At 49.6% G+C, this 15,549-nt stretch overlaps 1 protein-coding gene across 5 annotated transcripts in view; it reads left to right on the forward strand.

Moving 5' to 3' along the window:
• The window catches only part of HECTD4 (HECT domain E3 ubiquitin protein ligase 4), a 189,591-nt gene that overhangs the window by 148,634 nt on the left and 25,408 nt on the right, over nt 1-15,549 (forward strand). For all 5 annotated transcript variants that reach the window (XM_040443841.1, XM_040443843.1, XM_040443842.1 and 2 more), the window contains exons 50-59: nt 314-551; nt 1,509-1,645; nt 2,072-2,198; nt 5,548-5,685; nt 7,145-7,281; nt 9,799-9,959; nt 12,386-12,567; nt 13,740-13,945; nt 14,250-14,380; nt 15,151-15,356. In XM_040443841.1, coding sequence (XP_040299775.1) covers nt 314-551; nt 1,509-1,645; nt 2,072-2,198; nt 5,548-5,685; nt 7,145-7,281; nt 9,799-9,959; nt 12,386-12,567; nt 13,740-13,945; nt 14,250-14,380; nt 15,151-15,356 — 1,663 coding nt within the window. The remainder of the gene's footprint in view (nt 1-313; nt 552-1,508; nt 1,646-2,071; nt 2,199-5,547; nt 5,686-7,144; nt 7,282-9,798; nt 9,960-12,385; nt 12,568-13,739; nt 13,946-14,249; nt 14,381-15,150; nt 15,357-15,549) is intronic.

Raw genomic sequence — 15,549 nt, forward strand, 5'->3', positions numbered from 1 at the left:
CAATGTCCCCAGTGAAGGGAGCAGCTTGTGCGGTGGCATCAGACAGAAGGGAAGAGTGCTGGGAACAGGAAAGGTCGCTGTCTGAGTAGCAACGAGTGGGAGAGTGAGGTGTGGGAGGGCGGGCGCACCGGCCTGGGCAGAGCTTGGTCTCCGCTCCAGTGCACGTGGTCACACTGGCCCCTCTGCCTCGCCCCACATGCTCTCCCAGAGCCGGGGCCATTCTTCTGATGACCTTCACCTTGGAGTGTTAAATAAATAAACTAAGTCAACAACCCTAGCTCCTTTCAAATCCTTTATTTGACCTCCTTCCCAGAACACCAAGACTCGCGCTAACTTTGGCTCCCGCCCATTCGCCTACGCGGAAGGGCAGGCCCACCGCAACGCCGCAGACCTGTGCACCGATCTGGCAGAAGAGATCAGCGCGAACTTTGAGGCCCTGCCCTTTGCCATGGCATCTGACAGTGACAACGACGCTGGCACCAGTATTGCATCAGACCCCGGCACTCACGGGCCGCCGTGCCGCATTGCTGCTGTGGCCACTGCTCAGCAACGTAAGCCTTCTCCCCCCAGGGCCCCACTGCTTCCTGGGAGTACAGATGCTGCTAATTCATAAATTCTCACTTGGGCAAGTTCTGGTGCCCATCGCATATGGGGCGATGGGCCCAGTGACATAAAATGGGGAGCAGGAGCAGCATGGGAGACTAGAAAGCACATTCCCACATACGGGAAGCCTGCCATGACTCAGTGCTGGCAGAATATTGCCACCCGGAAACGCAAGCCTGAAAGATTGTCCACTTTTGTAAGACAGCTAAAAACCCTAGAATTTTAGGGGTGCCTGGGTGGCTCGGTTAGTTGTCTGACTTTGACTCAGGTCACGATCTCACAGTTTGAGTTCGATCCCCGCGTCTGGCTCTCTGCTCTCGGTACAAGCCCACTTTGGATCCTTTGTCCCCCTCTCTCTCTGCCCCTCCTCCTCTCTTTCCTCTCTCTTTCTGTCTCTCAAAAATAAACATTAAAAAACCTCAGAATTTTATTTGAAATCTTTTATCTTTTGTTTTAAAACTGAGGCCATCAAAGACTAAGAAAACACTAATTGTGGAATCTATGTGGTGGGTATTAGATGTGCACTAAAAACCTTTCCTGATTATTTGAAAAACTTCATAATCAAATAAAACCGAGCCTTCTGAACTAAAGGTATCTGCAGACTGTATCTGGCCCTTGGGATACGGGTTTGCAAACTGCTTTAAGGCTGTTTACTTCTTTCTCATGATGAAGAACTTTCCAAATTCTTCTCCGAATTGAATGAATTATACCCATAAAAACGATCTTAGGATTCAGGATAACGATACATGATTTGTTATTCCTTGGCTTTGTGTTTCGAAATCCCTCCCCAGTGCTGGGAGTCCTTCATGCAAATGAAGATACTGTGGTTTGTCTGAGGGGCAGAAGTTCGTGATTTTTCCAGCCTGCTCTTCCTCAGAATTCACTGTCACTGTGCTCTGTTACAGAATACGATAGTGACACTTCCTGTCATTATAAAGTAGAACTCAGCTATGAGAATTTCATCACCTCTGGCCCAGACCCCCACCCGCCTCCCATTGCGGATGATGAAAGTGATGATGAGGACGATGACGACGTCCCACAGGTGCGAGGCCCGTGGCCCTTGACCAGGACAGGCCGCCGGGAACGATTTTGATGTGAGGGTACAAGGCCGGAGCGGTTACACTTCCCGCTGCGTCCCTGTGTTTGAGCGGTGGCTCTGGAGCATTCACCTTGCAAACCACGTATCGGTAGCGAAGCCTTTTGGGCTCGTTTGCCCAGGACTCCTCTGGGTGTGGGAGAAATGAGGTACCTTGATGCCGCAGTGAGGTCGGGGATCGCGTGATGCTCATTAGGCTTTAGAGGGAAGGGAAGGGCTTGCCGCATGCAGTCCGGCTGTTTTCTCCCCTGGCATCTGAGGGGGTGTTTCTGCGACTGGCCTCAGAGGGGGTGAGAGCTGTGCGTCCGGGAGGGGGCTGGCGCCCACCTGAGCTACTCCTCTTCTGTTGATGCATTTGCCTTCTCCTTCCAGGAGGACCACTACGCCCTGCTGGTGAAAGCCTGGGAGACCAAGGTGTTTCCTACGATCCGAAGACGCTTCCGCAACGAGGCAGAGCGGAAGTCGGGCCTGGACCAGATAAAGGGTGCCTTGCAACTAGGTCTGGTGCTTTGCGCTTTCCTCGGGAGCCACTCGTGACTTGAAGAGACGTGCTTAGATGAAAGTAGATGTAAATCAGGAAAGGGGGGCTCGCCTGAAGTCAGGCCAGACCTAACCGGGTCCTCTACCTGTGCCTTTACTGAACTCTGCGGTCGCCGGCTTTCCTTGCCAGGCTTTTCTTTGCTTGTCCACGTAACTCTGTACGTGGGGGCGTCGATAGGCCGCTGAAATGGAAGTGAAGTGGTCATACCGGGAAGTTGATGGCCAAATGCTGTGGGCGGCTCTCCAGGCGCAGCTATGCCATTTACTGTCCCTACGACCTTAGGAAAGCTACTTCACCTTTCTGGGCTTTCCTCACCTTTGAGAGGGAACCAGTGACGGTAACCACCTCATCTGTGTATGAGACTTAACTGCCTTATACAGATAAAGCTCCTCCAAAAGCCGCGTCCGGAACATAGGAAGCATTCAGTTCATATGGTTCCAGATGCCGCCGTGATGGGGGCAATGGGCATTTTTCTCCCGCTGGCACAGTTCATCCAGCAAAGAATAATGCAGAGCTTGACCCCAGACAGTGAGTCTTGAGTACAGGTAGCTAATTTCTCTTCAGTTTTCCTCGTCTTGTGAAGTACCTGCTTTTTCCCCCCAACATGGAGGCCCGGGGCTGGGGGGGTGGGGGATGTAAGAAGTTTCATTTTTGTCCTATGTGAGCAGCTTTGCTCCTCTTTTAACTTGTTCTGAGACTAGGACCCAATAAAGATACCCCCCCACCCCCCCCCACCCCACCCAAGACCTTTATTTTTTGGCCATTTTATATGCTGAGTCCCAGATTTCCAGTGATTTCTTTTTTCCCATATTGGCACCAGGACTAATCAGTTATGTGTACAGCTGTGGCTTTGTTTTTATTTACTTATTTCCTTAATGCTTTCTATCCCCAAAACTAAGATCTTGTTTAAACATAACCTTAGCCATACCTCCTGTGACCTGGTGGGATTGCTGCCGACCCAGTTCCAGGGCAGATGGTATTCTCCTCTTCTGTCAAGAGTTTCAGGCAGAGGGAGCAACATTAGGAAAGACGCTCAGTGGGGGTGAGCTTGGGTGATTGGGGGACCAGCAAAAAGGCCAGGCAGCAGGTGTGGCCGAAGAGGAGGGCACGAGGGAGGGGCAGGGACAAGCGTTGGGTGCGTGAGGACTGTGGATTTTATTCTGTGTGAGACAGAAGCTGTTGGGAGTGGTAAGCAAATGAGCCACGTAATGCGATGTAGTCGATCCCAGAGATAAGAGAGTTTCTCTTCCCCATTCATCCTCAACATCTGAGCGAAATGCCCTTTTGTGTTCTGCCAGAGTGCAGAACACATCTTCTGCTCAGACAGCTCGGTGCCAGATTTCGTCGCTGCCCACCTGGGAGCACGCGGGCAGCCATTCAGAGGTGGGAGGGCTTTATTCTAGAGGCTTTTATTCAGCCATTAATTCATCACTTACCCATCCCCACATTCAGCAAGCGACTCCCAGGCATCGGGGCCCTGGCTGGGGAATCAAGAAAGCCTCTGGGAACAAGACGGAGAGGGTCCCCTCTCTCACCGCGTATATCCCAGGGGGCAGCAGCAGACGACATGTGGTCAGGGCTGGGCGGTAGATCAGGAGGCCCCAGCATGTGTAGGTAGGGCAGCCCAATGCAGCGTGGCTTCTCTACCTGGTGTTTAAGCGGAGATCTGGAGCTAACTCGCCACCAGCAGGCTGACCGTGAAAAACGTGAAGCGCCGTTTGTCCGGGGGACTGGTACTTCCTGCTGTTGGGAGAGTAAGAAAGGGGGAAAGAATTCACAGTATGCAAATGGAAAGCTCTTATGTATGATCATTGGTTGCTGTGCCTTTATTTTGACGAGGTTCTGCTTCAACTTGGATACCTTTTCTTTCGCCCTTTGGTGCCGGAGCCATCCCTGGTGTCTGTGGCCGAGTGTGCCTCCTCCTTCTCCGCTCCCAGTTCGGTTAGGGGGAAGTTTAGACAGCACAGCAGAAAATGTGATCATCCAAAGGCGGCCCCTGGACCAGAGGCAGACTGATGGCTCCCCCAGAGGTACCTCTGGCTCCTGAGGCGGCATCCTGCCAAGGGGTTCTCTCGGGTTCCATCCGTGTGGCCATGACTAGTCGTATGAACTATATCAATCCAAACATAAAAGATTTACCTTTTGAACATACCCTCCTTCAGTGTAGCAGTGGCAGAAGTGAAAAGGAGGGGTGCGGGGGGCTCGTGGTCCCCGAAGGACCACCTCTGTGCGGTGCATCAGCCTCCTGTTGTCAGGTCCCCAAGGAAGGTTAGCGGAACGACCCCCGCACCGAGCGTGATTGAGCTCGGCATTCTCCCCGTGTTGCCGGACTCCTGCTTAGTAGACAGCAGAGGATTTCTTTTCTTCTCTCCCCCTTCCCTTTGGAAAATGTTGCCAAGATTATTTTTCCGCAGTCTTCCAGTATCAGGCCACATTTCTGGCTTCTTCTGACAATTCTTTCTCTCAGCATCCTTCTCTAATTGCAGCCTCCTCAACTGTGCTCAGAAAATTGTGCCTTTTCCCTACAGCAAGGCTGGCAAATAAAGGAGTAGGAGGCGAGTGTGATGGAAATAAGCCTTGTGCGAAGGCAGATGTGTCCACACCCGTATCTGTACCCACACTTCCTGAGCCGCGTGCGAGCTACGGCGGCAACAGCAGACGGAGATACTGTACCCGCCTCTCTGTGCTCCCCGCGGTGCCATCTCACCAGGGCTTTGGAGACTTGTGGGCTGGGTGTATTAATTAATAGTGGCTGTTTGTGCTGAACATAATGATGTGTTCTCCCTCTGGGAAGGAAGAACAGGGCGACTTCCGGTACTGAGTAGAAGCTGATGTAACTCTTTCGTAAGCAACACGTTTGCTGTAGTAAAAATCACACACAGTACAAAAATGAATAAAGTAAGAAAGAAACCTTTTCCTCACTTCCTTCTTACTGTCCGTTTGTCCCGTACTTAGTTCTTAGGTCATCGTGCAGCCATGCCCTTTGTGCCCGATCACTTTTTACCGCTCTGTATTGATAAATGATCTTGTTATTCCTACTTTGGGATTTCCCAGCAGTGCCGCAGGAGGTGTTCTTGTATCTTTACACACTCGTGCTTGTGCTTCTGTGGGAGAGATTTGAGAGGTTCCTACAGGCAGGGCAGTGAGTGTTTTAAACTTGCTAGACCCTGCACAGTCACCTTCCTCAGAAGGCTCTGTACCCCCACAGACGGTGTTGGGGAGATTCTCTCGGTATCAGTCAGTGTCATGGTTGATCTGAAGACCGGGTCCTCTTTGGAGAGTTTCCAGTGTGGTTAATATTTTTTAGGCATGGTGGACATTGCCCGGCAGACGGTCGAATTCCTGTACGAGGAGAACGGTGGCATCCCAAGAGACCTGTATCTTCCCACCATCGAAGACATTAAAGACGAAGCAAACAAGTTCACGATTGATAAAGTTCGAAAAGGTTTTGCTTTCCCTCTTACTTCATCTATGAAACTGTGTGTGGAATGAGAAGTTGGGTTTTCGCTCGGCCTCAGCTGGCCTCCTGTACATGTCCCAAACTCACCGACATGTGCAGTCAGATGGCGCACTTATGCAGAGGGGGGGGTATGGGGCGTGGGTGGAGGGTTCCAGGTAGGCCTGGTTAGATCATGGCTGCTGAGCTAATTAACCAGGAATGTGTGGTTGCCCTGTGCTTTTTAGAATTTTAACAGAATGTGTTTGTTCCTTTGATTAAACATCTGTTGCAGATTTTGAGGAAATGAAAATCCAGAAAAGCACAGACAAAAATTGAAACCACTCATTATTAGCCTTTCATAAAAATATCAGAGTATCAGGGACAGGGGCAGAAGTGTATATTTGCTTTTCTTTTTTTCTCTTTTTTAGGTATAATTCACATACCATAAAGCTCACCCTTCTACAGTATTGTTTTTAATATACTCACAAAGTTGTACAACCACCAAACCATTACCTCTAATCCCACAACATTTTCATCCGCCAGAAAGAAGTCCTGTCCTCCACCATTTCCCACGTCTCCTTCCCCTGAGCCCCATTAATTTACTTTCTGTCTCTCTAGATTTACCTCTTCTGGACATTTCCTATAAATGGAGTCCTACAGCATGTGGTCTTTTGTATCTGGCCTCTTTCATATAGCACAGTTGTTCAAGATTCATCCATGTTGTAGCATGTGTTAGTACTTTATTCCTTTTTATGGCAAAATGATATTCCATTGTATGGATAATACCCCATTTTTTAAAATCATTCATCAGATGTTGGACACCTGGGTTGTTTCTAACTTTTGGCTTTTATGAGTAATGAATGCTACTGTGAACCTTGGTGTTCAGGTTTTTTGTTTTTGGTTTTTTGGTATTTTTTCCAGACCTATGTTTTCATTTTCCTTGGGTACATATGTGGGAGTGGGATTGCTGGGTCATAGAATAAGTTGAACTTTTTGACTTCTGGATGGTTTTCCAAAGTGATTGCAGCATTTTACATTCCCACCAGAAATGTATAAGGGTTCCAATCTCTTCACATCTTGCCGACACTTACTATTGTCTTTTTTTTTTTTTTTTTTTAATTACAGCCATCCTAGTGGATGTGGAGTGGTACCTCATTGTGGCTCTGACTTCTGTTTCCCTAATTCTAATGGAAAATCTTTCCATGCGTATCTTTCACTTTTCCTTAGAGGAAGGTTTATTCAAATCCTTTGCCGATTTTTTGGTCGGCTTCTTTGCTTTTTATTATGAGAGCTCTTAGAGCATTTAGTTGTGTAATTTTTCAGACCGAGCTTTGTCCCTTTTTTAGTTGCAACCAAACCGAGGTATTGTTGGATGCTGTAGCGCTGTTTTAGGCCCTGAAATACAGGATCCCAAGATGACCGTGGTATTTGCTTCCGAAGAAACTTCTTCCTCTGCCCTCCTCAGGTCTCACGGTGGTGACCCGCTCTCCAGACAGCAACAACGTAGCCAGCAGCACTGTGGGAACTGCGCTGCCCAAGTTCGCCATCCGAGGGATGCTGAAAACCTTTGGGCTTCATGGAGTCGTGTTAGATGTTGATTCAGTGAGTAAAACAGCCTTTCGAATACACGGAGACTTTCGTGTCCAGACTCCAGGTGCCTTAAAAAGCGGTCACGTAGCTGGATTACTCCCCAACTAGGGATGAAGAAAGCAGGCCGAGTGCTCACACCAGCAGTTTGCCTGAGGTTTTCTCGAGGGCCCGGATCCCCGGGGATCAGGGCTGATAGATGATAAGCTCTTAACACTCAGCACTGTCAGCGCCTTCAGACCACACGGCCTCCGCCATTATTTTCCGTCAGCCGTGTTCAGACCGTCCCTACATTATACCTGCCCAAGTTCCAAGGGAAAACTCTCCCGTTGTCCTTGAGGAACGGGTGATCGGTCATTGTCGTGACTGTTACAGACACAAGTCAAAGAAATAGTTTTATGACTCTGATCACGTCATCTCACTGGTCCTCTCAGCCTCAGCTTCCCGATACGTAACATGGATCTATTAAATCCATGGGGCAGGGGTGGGGGGACGCGGGTGGGGAAGAAGGAACAGAAGATGCGTGAGGGCAAAGCCAAAGCTTTCTTTTGAAAACAAGGTCCTGTGTGAAAGCGATGACCGTGTTTCTGAGGTTGCATGCACGTGCTGACACTGGAGAAGTTTCCCATTCGAGAAAACTGATGAATGCCGGTAGTTTAAGCCTAAGAGTCTGATGAAAAAAAAAAAAAAAAAGATCTGTCACTATGAACATAGACTAGAATCTATCTAGATAGAGATACAGATACAGACACTGGTAATGTTAGGTACCACTAATGCTTTGAAATGGAAAATTTTACATCTTTTACTGACTCCATTGTACTTCAACTTAATTTTGAATCATTAAATTTTTAAGAGAGGCTATCTGACTGGTGGTTTACTAGGGTGAACTTCAGAAATTTCCAGGGGTGCCTGGGTGGCTCAGGCAGTTAAGCATCTGACTTTGGCTCAGGTCATGATTTCATGGCTCAGGAGCTGGAGCCCCGCATCGGGCTCTGTGCTGACAGCTCAGAGCCTGGAGCCTGCTTTGGATTCTGTGTCTCCCTTTCTCTCTGCCCCTTCCCTGCTCACGCTCGCTCTCTCCCTCTCTGCCCCTCTCCTGCCTGTGCGTGCGCGCTCTCTCTCTCTCTCTCTCAAAGATAAACACTTTAAAAAGGTAGGAAATTCCATTGGTGATACTGTTAATGTCCCACTGCCTTCTGATACACATTTCTGATCCTAGTTATCAGAAAGTACATAACTGACACTGGCTTTTAGCAACTGGAAATGTGTACAAGTAAAAATTTAGAAAAATAGAAATTTCCTTAAAATAATAATTGTTATTGGGGTGCCTGGGTGGCTCAGTCGGTTGAGCATCTGACTTCGGCTCAGGTCATGATCTCACAGTGTGTAAGTTTGAGCCCCGCGTCAGGCTCTGTGCTGACGACTCAGAGCCTAGAGCCTGCTTCGGATTCTGTGTCTCCCTCTCTCTCTCTGCCCCTGCCCCGTTCACGCTCTGTCTCTCTCTGTCTCTCAATAAATAAACATTAAAAAATTTTTTTAAATTAAAAAAAAATTATTTCTCCAGTAGTTTGATTCTTTTTGTTTCAGTAATCCTAAATAAAAATGTTTGTATTTGAATCCAAAATGTATATGCATGAGTTAGCTCTTTTATTGCAGGAAAATAAAAAGTAATCAGGTTCCCTGCTTTTACAAAATTACTAACCTAAGAACAATGAACGTAAAATAATATGTACTGACTTATTACTGAACTATAGCACTGTTGTGTTTAAATCTCTATCTCATGGGGCACCTGGCTGCCTCAGTTGGTGGAGCTGCAGCTCTTCATCTTGGGGTTGTAAGTTCGAGCCCCACATTGGGTATAGAGGTTACTTGAAAAGTAAAAGCTAAAGGGGTGCTGGGGTGGCTCAGTTAAGGGTCCAAGTCTTGATTTCGGCTCAGGTCATGATCTCACAGATTGTGGGTTCGAGTCCCACATTAGGCTCTGCACTGATAATGTGAAGCCTTCTTGGAATTCTCTCTTTCAAAATAAATAAAGTAAAAAAAAAAAAAATCTAAATTCATTTCTAACTCATGAATACATACCAGTTAAAATTTTAAAACTGGTATGAAAAACCTAAACACACTATCAATCAGTACTAACCATATATCTTTGAACTTCTAGACTCAATCAGTGACATGAAACTAACATTTATGACTACAAAACTTTGGGTTTTTTTTTTTTTTAATTCTTTTTCAATGTTTATTTTATTGAGAGAGACAGAATGCAAGCAGGAGAGGGACAGAGAGAGAGGGAGACACAAAATCCAAGCAGGCTCCAGGCTCTGAGCTGTCAACACAGAGCCCGACGCAGGGCTCGAACTCACAGACCGCAAGATCACGACCTGAGTCGAAGTTGGACGCTTAACCGGCCAAGCCACCCAGGCACCCCAAAACTTTGGTTTTATATATAATACACATACGTGTATTTTAAAACTTGGAGGGGAAAGGTCAGTGTCCAAAGAGCCCAATAGATATTTCCTTTAACTATTGTAGGTAAACGAATTGGTGCAGGTAGAAACATACCTCCGAAGTGAAGGTGTGCTGGTCCGGTACTGGTATCCCATTGACATGCTGGAAAGGCCCCCGGCGGGCTACCGAAGGACCGCCACCAACGGGCTGGTCACGCTGGACAATACCAACCTTCAAATTCACAGGTAAAATTGAGCCCTTCTTTCTAGGGGATCACAGAAATTTGCTTACTGTGTTTTACCACATGTACTATTCATTGTTGGCGAGGTTTCCTTCAAAGCTGAGAGAGGGAAGCTATAAAATAACGGCAAAATTGCAGGAGTTGGGAAGAAATGTGGGATCCCGTGTCACCCAGCCTGTGCCACAGGCGCTTGAGGGGTGGGTGGAGATGGCACGCGTGTGGGAAAGCTGTAAAGAGTAAGTCCAGTCCAGACACCGTGTGAACAGCTAGCTTATTTCTCGGTGTTCGTTCCTGAGCGCCTGCTTTGTGCCTCACACCGGGCAGAGATCTCCAAGGAAACATGTGCCCGCACTGTGTGGGTTAAAACCCAAAGACCATTCGTCTCTCTCCTCCAGTTCAGACCTTCTGTGCCTTTCCACCTCCCCTAGAGGAGAATTCGCCACTAACCTGCCTCACGAACCCCTCCGGGGCCTCAGAGCCTCCGCTCTCCACGTACTTTCCGCCAGCGCTGATGGCCTTCCCGTGCCTCCTACACAGCCGCTTGCGTCCCTGGCAGCGCCTCGTGTGTGCTTGTCACTTGGCCTGGGGTGCTTTGCGCAGAACTTTGCACGGCTGTCTCATTCTTGTCATTCAGATCTCAGTACGTCCCCCTTGCCGAGAGAGTTCGCTTTACCATCTGAAGTAAGCGCGGAGCCACGTGTCGTCATAGCACTGCCTTTCACTTCTCTTCCGGGACCTGAGGTTTTTGCTTGTTTTTAAAATTCATTTCTTGGGTTGTCTCCTCCTCCTAGAACGTGGGGTTCTTAATAGCAGAGACTGATTCTTTGCTAGAGCCCCCGGTGCCGAATGTGGGCCCTGGCTCACATTGTAAACTCGAAGTATCTATTGAAAAGGAGCCCAAAACATATGCTTGAGTATCAGTGTGATGCTATTAAAAGCTTTTAAAGCTTTATTTAATCAGTTGTATTTTTAGCAAATGTCTCTGATGGATGTAATTAAGATGTAAGTTAATGACCTTTGACTAGCAGCTGAGTGAAAAGGCACAGTGCTTTGTAGAGTTTCAGGCAGGCTACAGATGTAGGATGTTTATTCTCAGTATTATGGCTGTGATCTTGGTATTGGGGGAAATAAGAACCATGCTGTATGGGTTCGTTTGATCAGTAAAGTGACTGAAGGGGGCGCCTGAGTGGCTCAGTGGGTTAAGCTTCCGACTTTGGCTCAGGTCACGATCTCACAGTTCATGGGTTCGAGCTCCACATCAGGCCCTGTGCTGACAGCTCCAAGCCTGGAGTGGTCGGTGTCAAACTCTGGCACGAACTGATTACAGACTGGTGGGGATGAGAAAGAAACCACCCAGATGCCACATCTTGGCTGCTTCTTGTTTATCTTTGTAGCTGTGCAAACTCATCAGGTACTCGGTGGCTTCATTCATTGCTGTTGTGCCCAAATCTGAGTTAGGACAGACCAGTGTTAAATTTAGTTCAGCTCAGTGGGCGACACAGAATGAGCCCTGATGCCTCCAAGTGGGTTTTAAACCGACACTTCCTAGAAACAGTAGGGCTGCTTCCAACTTGCTTTTTTAGCTTAGTGCTTAATACCAGGAGACTTTTTAATAATGGCGACTAGCTAAAGAAACACAGGGAGGCTCCCCTACGCTTAGTATTAGATTATTTGCCAAGAGATGGAATTCTAAAGGAGACCTGCTTAGTCACTAATCAGCTGTTATTCAAGGTGAATGGCAATTACTTCATAAACTGATGACACAAAAAACGTTCGCAGTGGATATTTTTGAACCGCTTTAGTGAGCTGCAGTTCACATTCCAGATAACTCACCCGTTTAAAGTATACGAGGCAGTGGTATTTAATATAGAGACCGAGGTGTGCGGCCACCAGTGCCATCGATCTTAGAACCTTCTCATAACCCTAGGAAGGAGGCCTGTACCCATGCTCTCCGCTAGCTCAGCTCTGTTCCATTTCAGTGGATTTGCTTGATTCTGGACAATCTGTATAAATGGAATCACATAATATGCAGCCGTTTGTGTCTGCCGTTTTTTCTTCTTGGCAGAATGTCTTCAAGGTTCATCCACGTCGAAGCACAAAGTATTGCATCCCACTTACTGCTGAGCAGTATTCCACTGTGCGGACTTACCATCCCTCACCTGATGGACAGTGGGATTGTTTCCACGTTTTGGCTGCTAAGAATAATGCTGATGTGGACATAAGTTTCTGTGGGGATCTATATCTTCATTGCTTTTTCCGCGGTGATTTCTGAGTAGAGAAAATCCAAACGTACTTTAACGTGGCTTTTTATTTAAGACCCCAGGGACTGACCTGGCCTACAGAACACAGGGCCAGAGGAGAGGCCTGTGGCCCAGCCCGTGCAGGGGCCGGGGCACCGGCACTCAGCGCCTCTCCCTGCTTTCCCCACAGAGAGCTGCTCCGGTGCGAGGCCGCGCTGGCCAGGCTGTACTGCCGCATGGCCCTGCTCAACATCTTCGCCCCCAAGCTGCCACACTTGTTCACCCGCCTCTTCCACATCCCTGCCATCCGGGACATCACGCTGGAGCATCTGCAGCTGCTGTCCAATCAGCTCCTGGCCCCTCCCCTCCCAGGTGAGCCTCGGCTTTGCCACTGAGCCACTCGCGCAGTCAGCCCAGGGGGGAAACAGCCCCGAGGGTGAGCCCGGCCCCAGGCAGGAGCCGTGGTGGTGAGGTACTCGCCCACCGCATGGCACGGTGCCTTCGGACTCGTGGAGGTAAGTGGCCCTGAAGAGTCCCAGTGACCTTGGCAGTGTTTTCTTACTCTGAAAAGTGCAAGTGTGCTACATGATGTATTGAGTCCTTGCTTTATTAAGCATTCATAGAGCTTCCCAAACAAACTGTGGATCAAGGAAAATTTAGCATTATTTGGGAAATCCCGTCACTGCACCATTGCCGCAGACGTTCTCTCTGGCGTTATTCAAAAAGGAAAATGCTCCTGTTACCGAGCTCCTGCATGGCACACCCGAGTGGTTTGTTGTGACTTCGGGTGGAGCCATTTTGACGGCCCAGGTTGTGTGTATCTGCTGGCCTTAGGGCCCTTGGCCAGTCCCGATGCTGTGTGTTGGTTCCCCCGGTGAACGCTAAGTGATGGATCCGCTTAGCCCAGTCCAAGACTGAGGAGCCCCTGCCTCTTTCCCGGCACCTCAGCCTCCACCTGCTCCCCTCGACCTCCCGGCATCTGAGATAGGAGCAAGGCGTGAGAGGGCGGATGGCACTCGAGGCCTGATGGCACCTCCCAGCTGTGGGGTCCCGGCCATGTGTGTGTGCTGGGGTCCCCTGGCCTACCCCAAGAATTCAGAAGCTCCAAAACATACCCAGAAAGCTTTAAAATGTATGTGGAAGAAGCTCTGCCCTAATGGCCTAACACGCGCCTTACAGACTCCCTTAGCGGCTCCTTGGGGCCTCCAGGACGGGCCAGGGCACGCCAGTAGGTCAGGCTGTGGGAACCCCTGCATCGAAGCTGCTCTACTTGTGTTTAATAGACTTGGGTCTCCACTTAAGATTTTATTTTAGGAATTGGTTTTGTTGCTTAAAAGAAAGCAAAAATATAGACCACTGACGTGAAATCCCCCGCCAGCCCGCCGGCCTGCGGGATCTGATCGGCAACATCTTAGCCGAGGTGCCGGGTCCGACCTGTCCCGGCCTGGCTATCTGGACGGGTTGCTGGTCGGTTCCCAGGCTCTCCCTGGGAGCCATGGGCCGCTGCGGTTCTGGGGAACTTAGGTCTTCTTTCCTGGCCCCAGATGGCACCATCAGCTCCAGCTCCATCCTCCTGGCACAGTCCCTGCAGCACTGCGTGCGCTCCCAGAACTGCTCGGCCACAGACCTCTTCTACCAGGGCAGCTCCCACATAGTGAGAGAGTGGCTCAGCGTGGCCATCACCCGGACCCTGCACCAGGGCGAGGAGAGCCTGTTGGAGCTGACGAAACAGCTCTGCTCTTTCCTGCAGGTACCGGTCTGACACTCAACTCTCCCTGAACCTGGGTTGTCACCTTTCATTGGAAGGCTTATTGGTTTGCTGAGAATGACCCTCTCGCTTCCCCAACCGCCCTCGCCTTCCGGACCAGTCTCCTTTCCCTTGAGGCTTTCCCGCCTGGTCCCGTCTGCATTGGCCTTTGCCCCAGGTGGCTTTCTGGTCCTCCTGAGCCTGTGACCACGCATGCGTTGTTGGCCCTGCCCCTTGCCTGGGAGTTGGGAGGTGAAATGCTCCCCTGTGGGTACCCTGTGCCTTTCCTGGTTAAATGTCTCTGCAGACAGCCCCGGAGCAGTTCCCCTCCGAAGAGTTCCCCATCTCAGAGTCCAAAGTCAACATGGATGTTAACTTCCCCGGGGCGGCTTTCGTCGTGGTGTCGTGCAAAGAAAGTCAGTCTGGATTCCGCAAAGAGTAAGTTGCCCCTTCTCCGGGAGAGGTGACGGGAGAGAAGAGAAAAATGGATTCTGGTGAAATGGACAGAAGAAAAACTCAGATTGTTTTTATTGTTTAATGCATACTATATTTGAAAATAATCTATAGTTCTTTCCATATTTCTGTGTTTTGGAAATTAGTCTTTATGAAGAACGACCTTCTAAAATATGGTGGGAATGGGGGCACCCGGGTGGCTCAGTCGGTTAAGCATCCGACTTTGGCTAAGGTCGTGAGCTCACGGTTTGTGGGTTTGAGCCCCACGCCGGGCCCTGTGCTGACAACTCGGAGCCCGGAGCCTTCTTCGGATTGTTCTCCCTCTCTCTGCCCCTCCCCCACTCACACCTCTGTCTCTCTTTCTCTCAAAAATAAATAAACATTAAAAAAAAAAATTTTAGGGGCGCCTGGGTGGCGCAGTCGGTTAAGCGTCCGACTTCAGCCAGGTCACGATCTCGCGGTCCCTGAGTTTGAGCCCCGCGTCGGGCTCTGGGCTGATGGCTCAGAGCCTGGAGCCTGTTTCCGATTCTGTGTCTCCCTCTCTCTCTGCCCCTTCCCCGTTCATGCTCTGTCTCTCTCTGTCCCAAAAATAAATAAACGTTGAAAAAAAAAAATTAAAAAAAAATTTTAATGGTGGGAATGACTCACAAATGCCCGATCCCGACCCTCCTTCTGGGGCTGAGTCTGCTCCCCATCCCTGGCGCGTGCGCCCGGACCCCGCTGACTCTCCTCCCTTCCTCTCCTCCACTCCTCAGCTCCTCCCTGTACAAGGCGCCATGGGCACGGGTGCTCGTCTACGGGCTTGGCCACAAAGTCAAGCGGAACGGCCAGCTAAACCTGATCGAGGCCGTGTGTTATCCGAGGGATGCATCTCCGGCCAACACCGGCCTCACGCCGCCGCCTACCGCCAACCAGTACCCCTCTGTGATCCTGTCCACGGACAAGGTCCACATCAAACTGGGTAGGTCTCTGAATTAGCTCTTGGTGATCAGCACAGCTTGAGGTTACTCTCTGCTCTCTTTCTCTTTGAAGATAGAAAGGATTTTGTACCTTGCTGTGTTCCAGTGCCCAGTCCGTAAAGAGCAGAAGCGCTTGGGATAGTGTATTTTAGGGACAGGAGGTGAAGGGAGCACCCTTCCTACCCAGGGAGGATC

The sequence above is a fragment of the Herpailurus yagouaroundi genome, unplaced genomic scaffold, assembly GCF_014898765.1.
Source record: "Herpailurus yagouaroundi ecotype Mexico unplaced genomic scaffold, PumYag 191, whole genome shotgun sequence".
Classification (NCBI taxonomy): domain Eukaryota; kingdom Metazoa; phylum Chordata; class Mammalia; order Carnivora; family Felidae; genus Herpailurus; species Herpailurus yagouaroundi.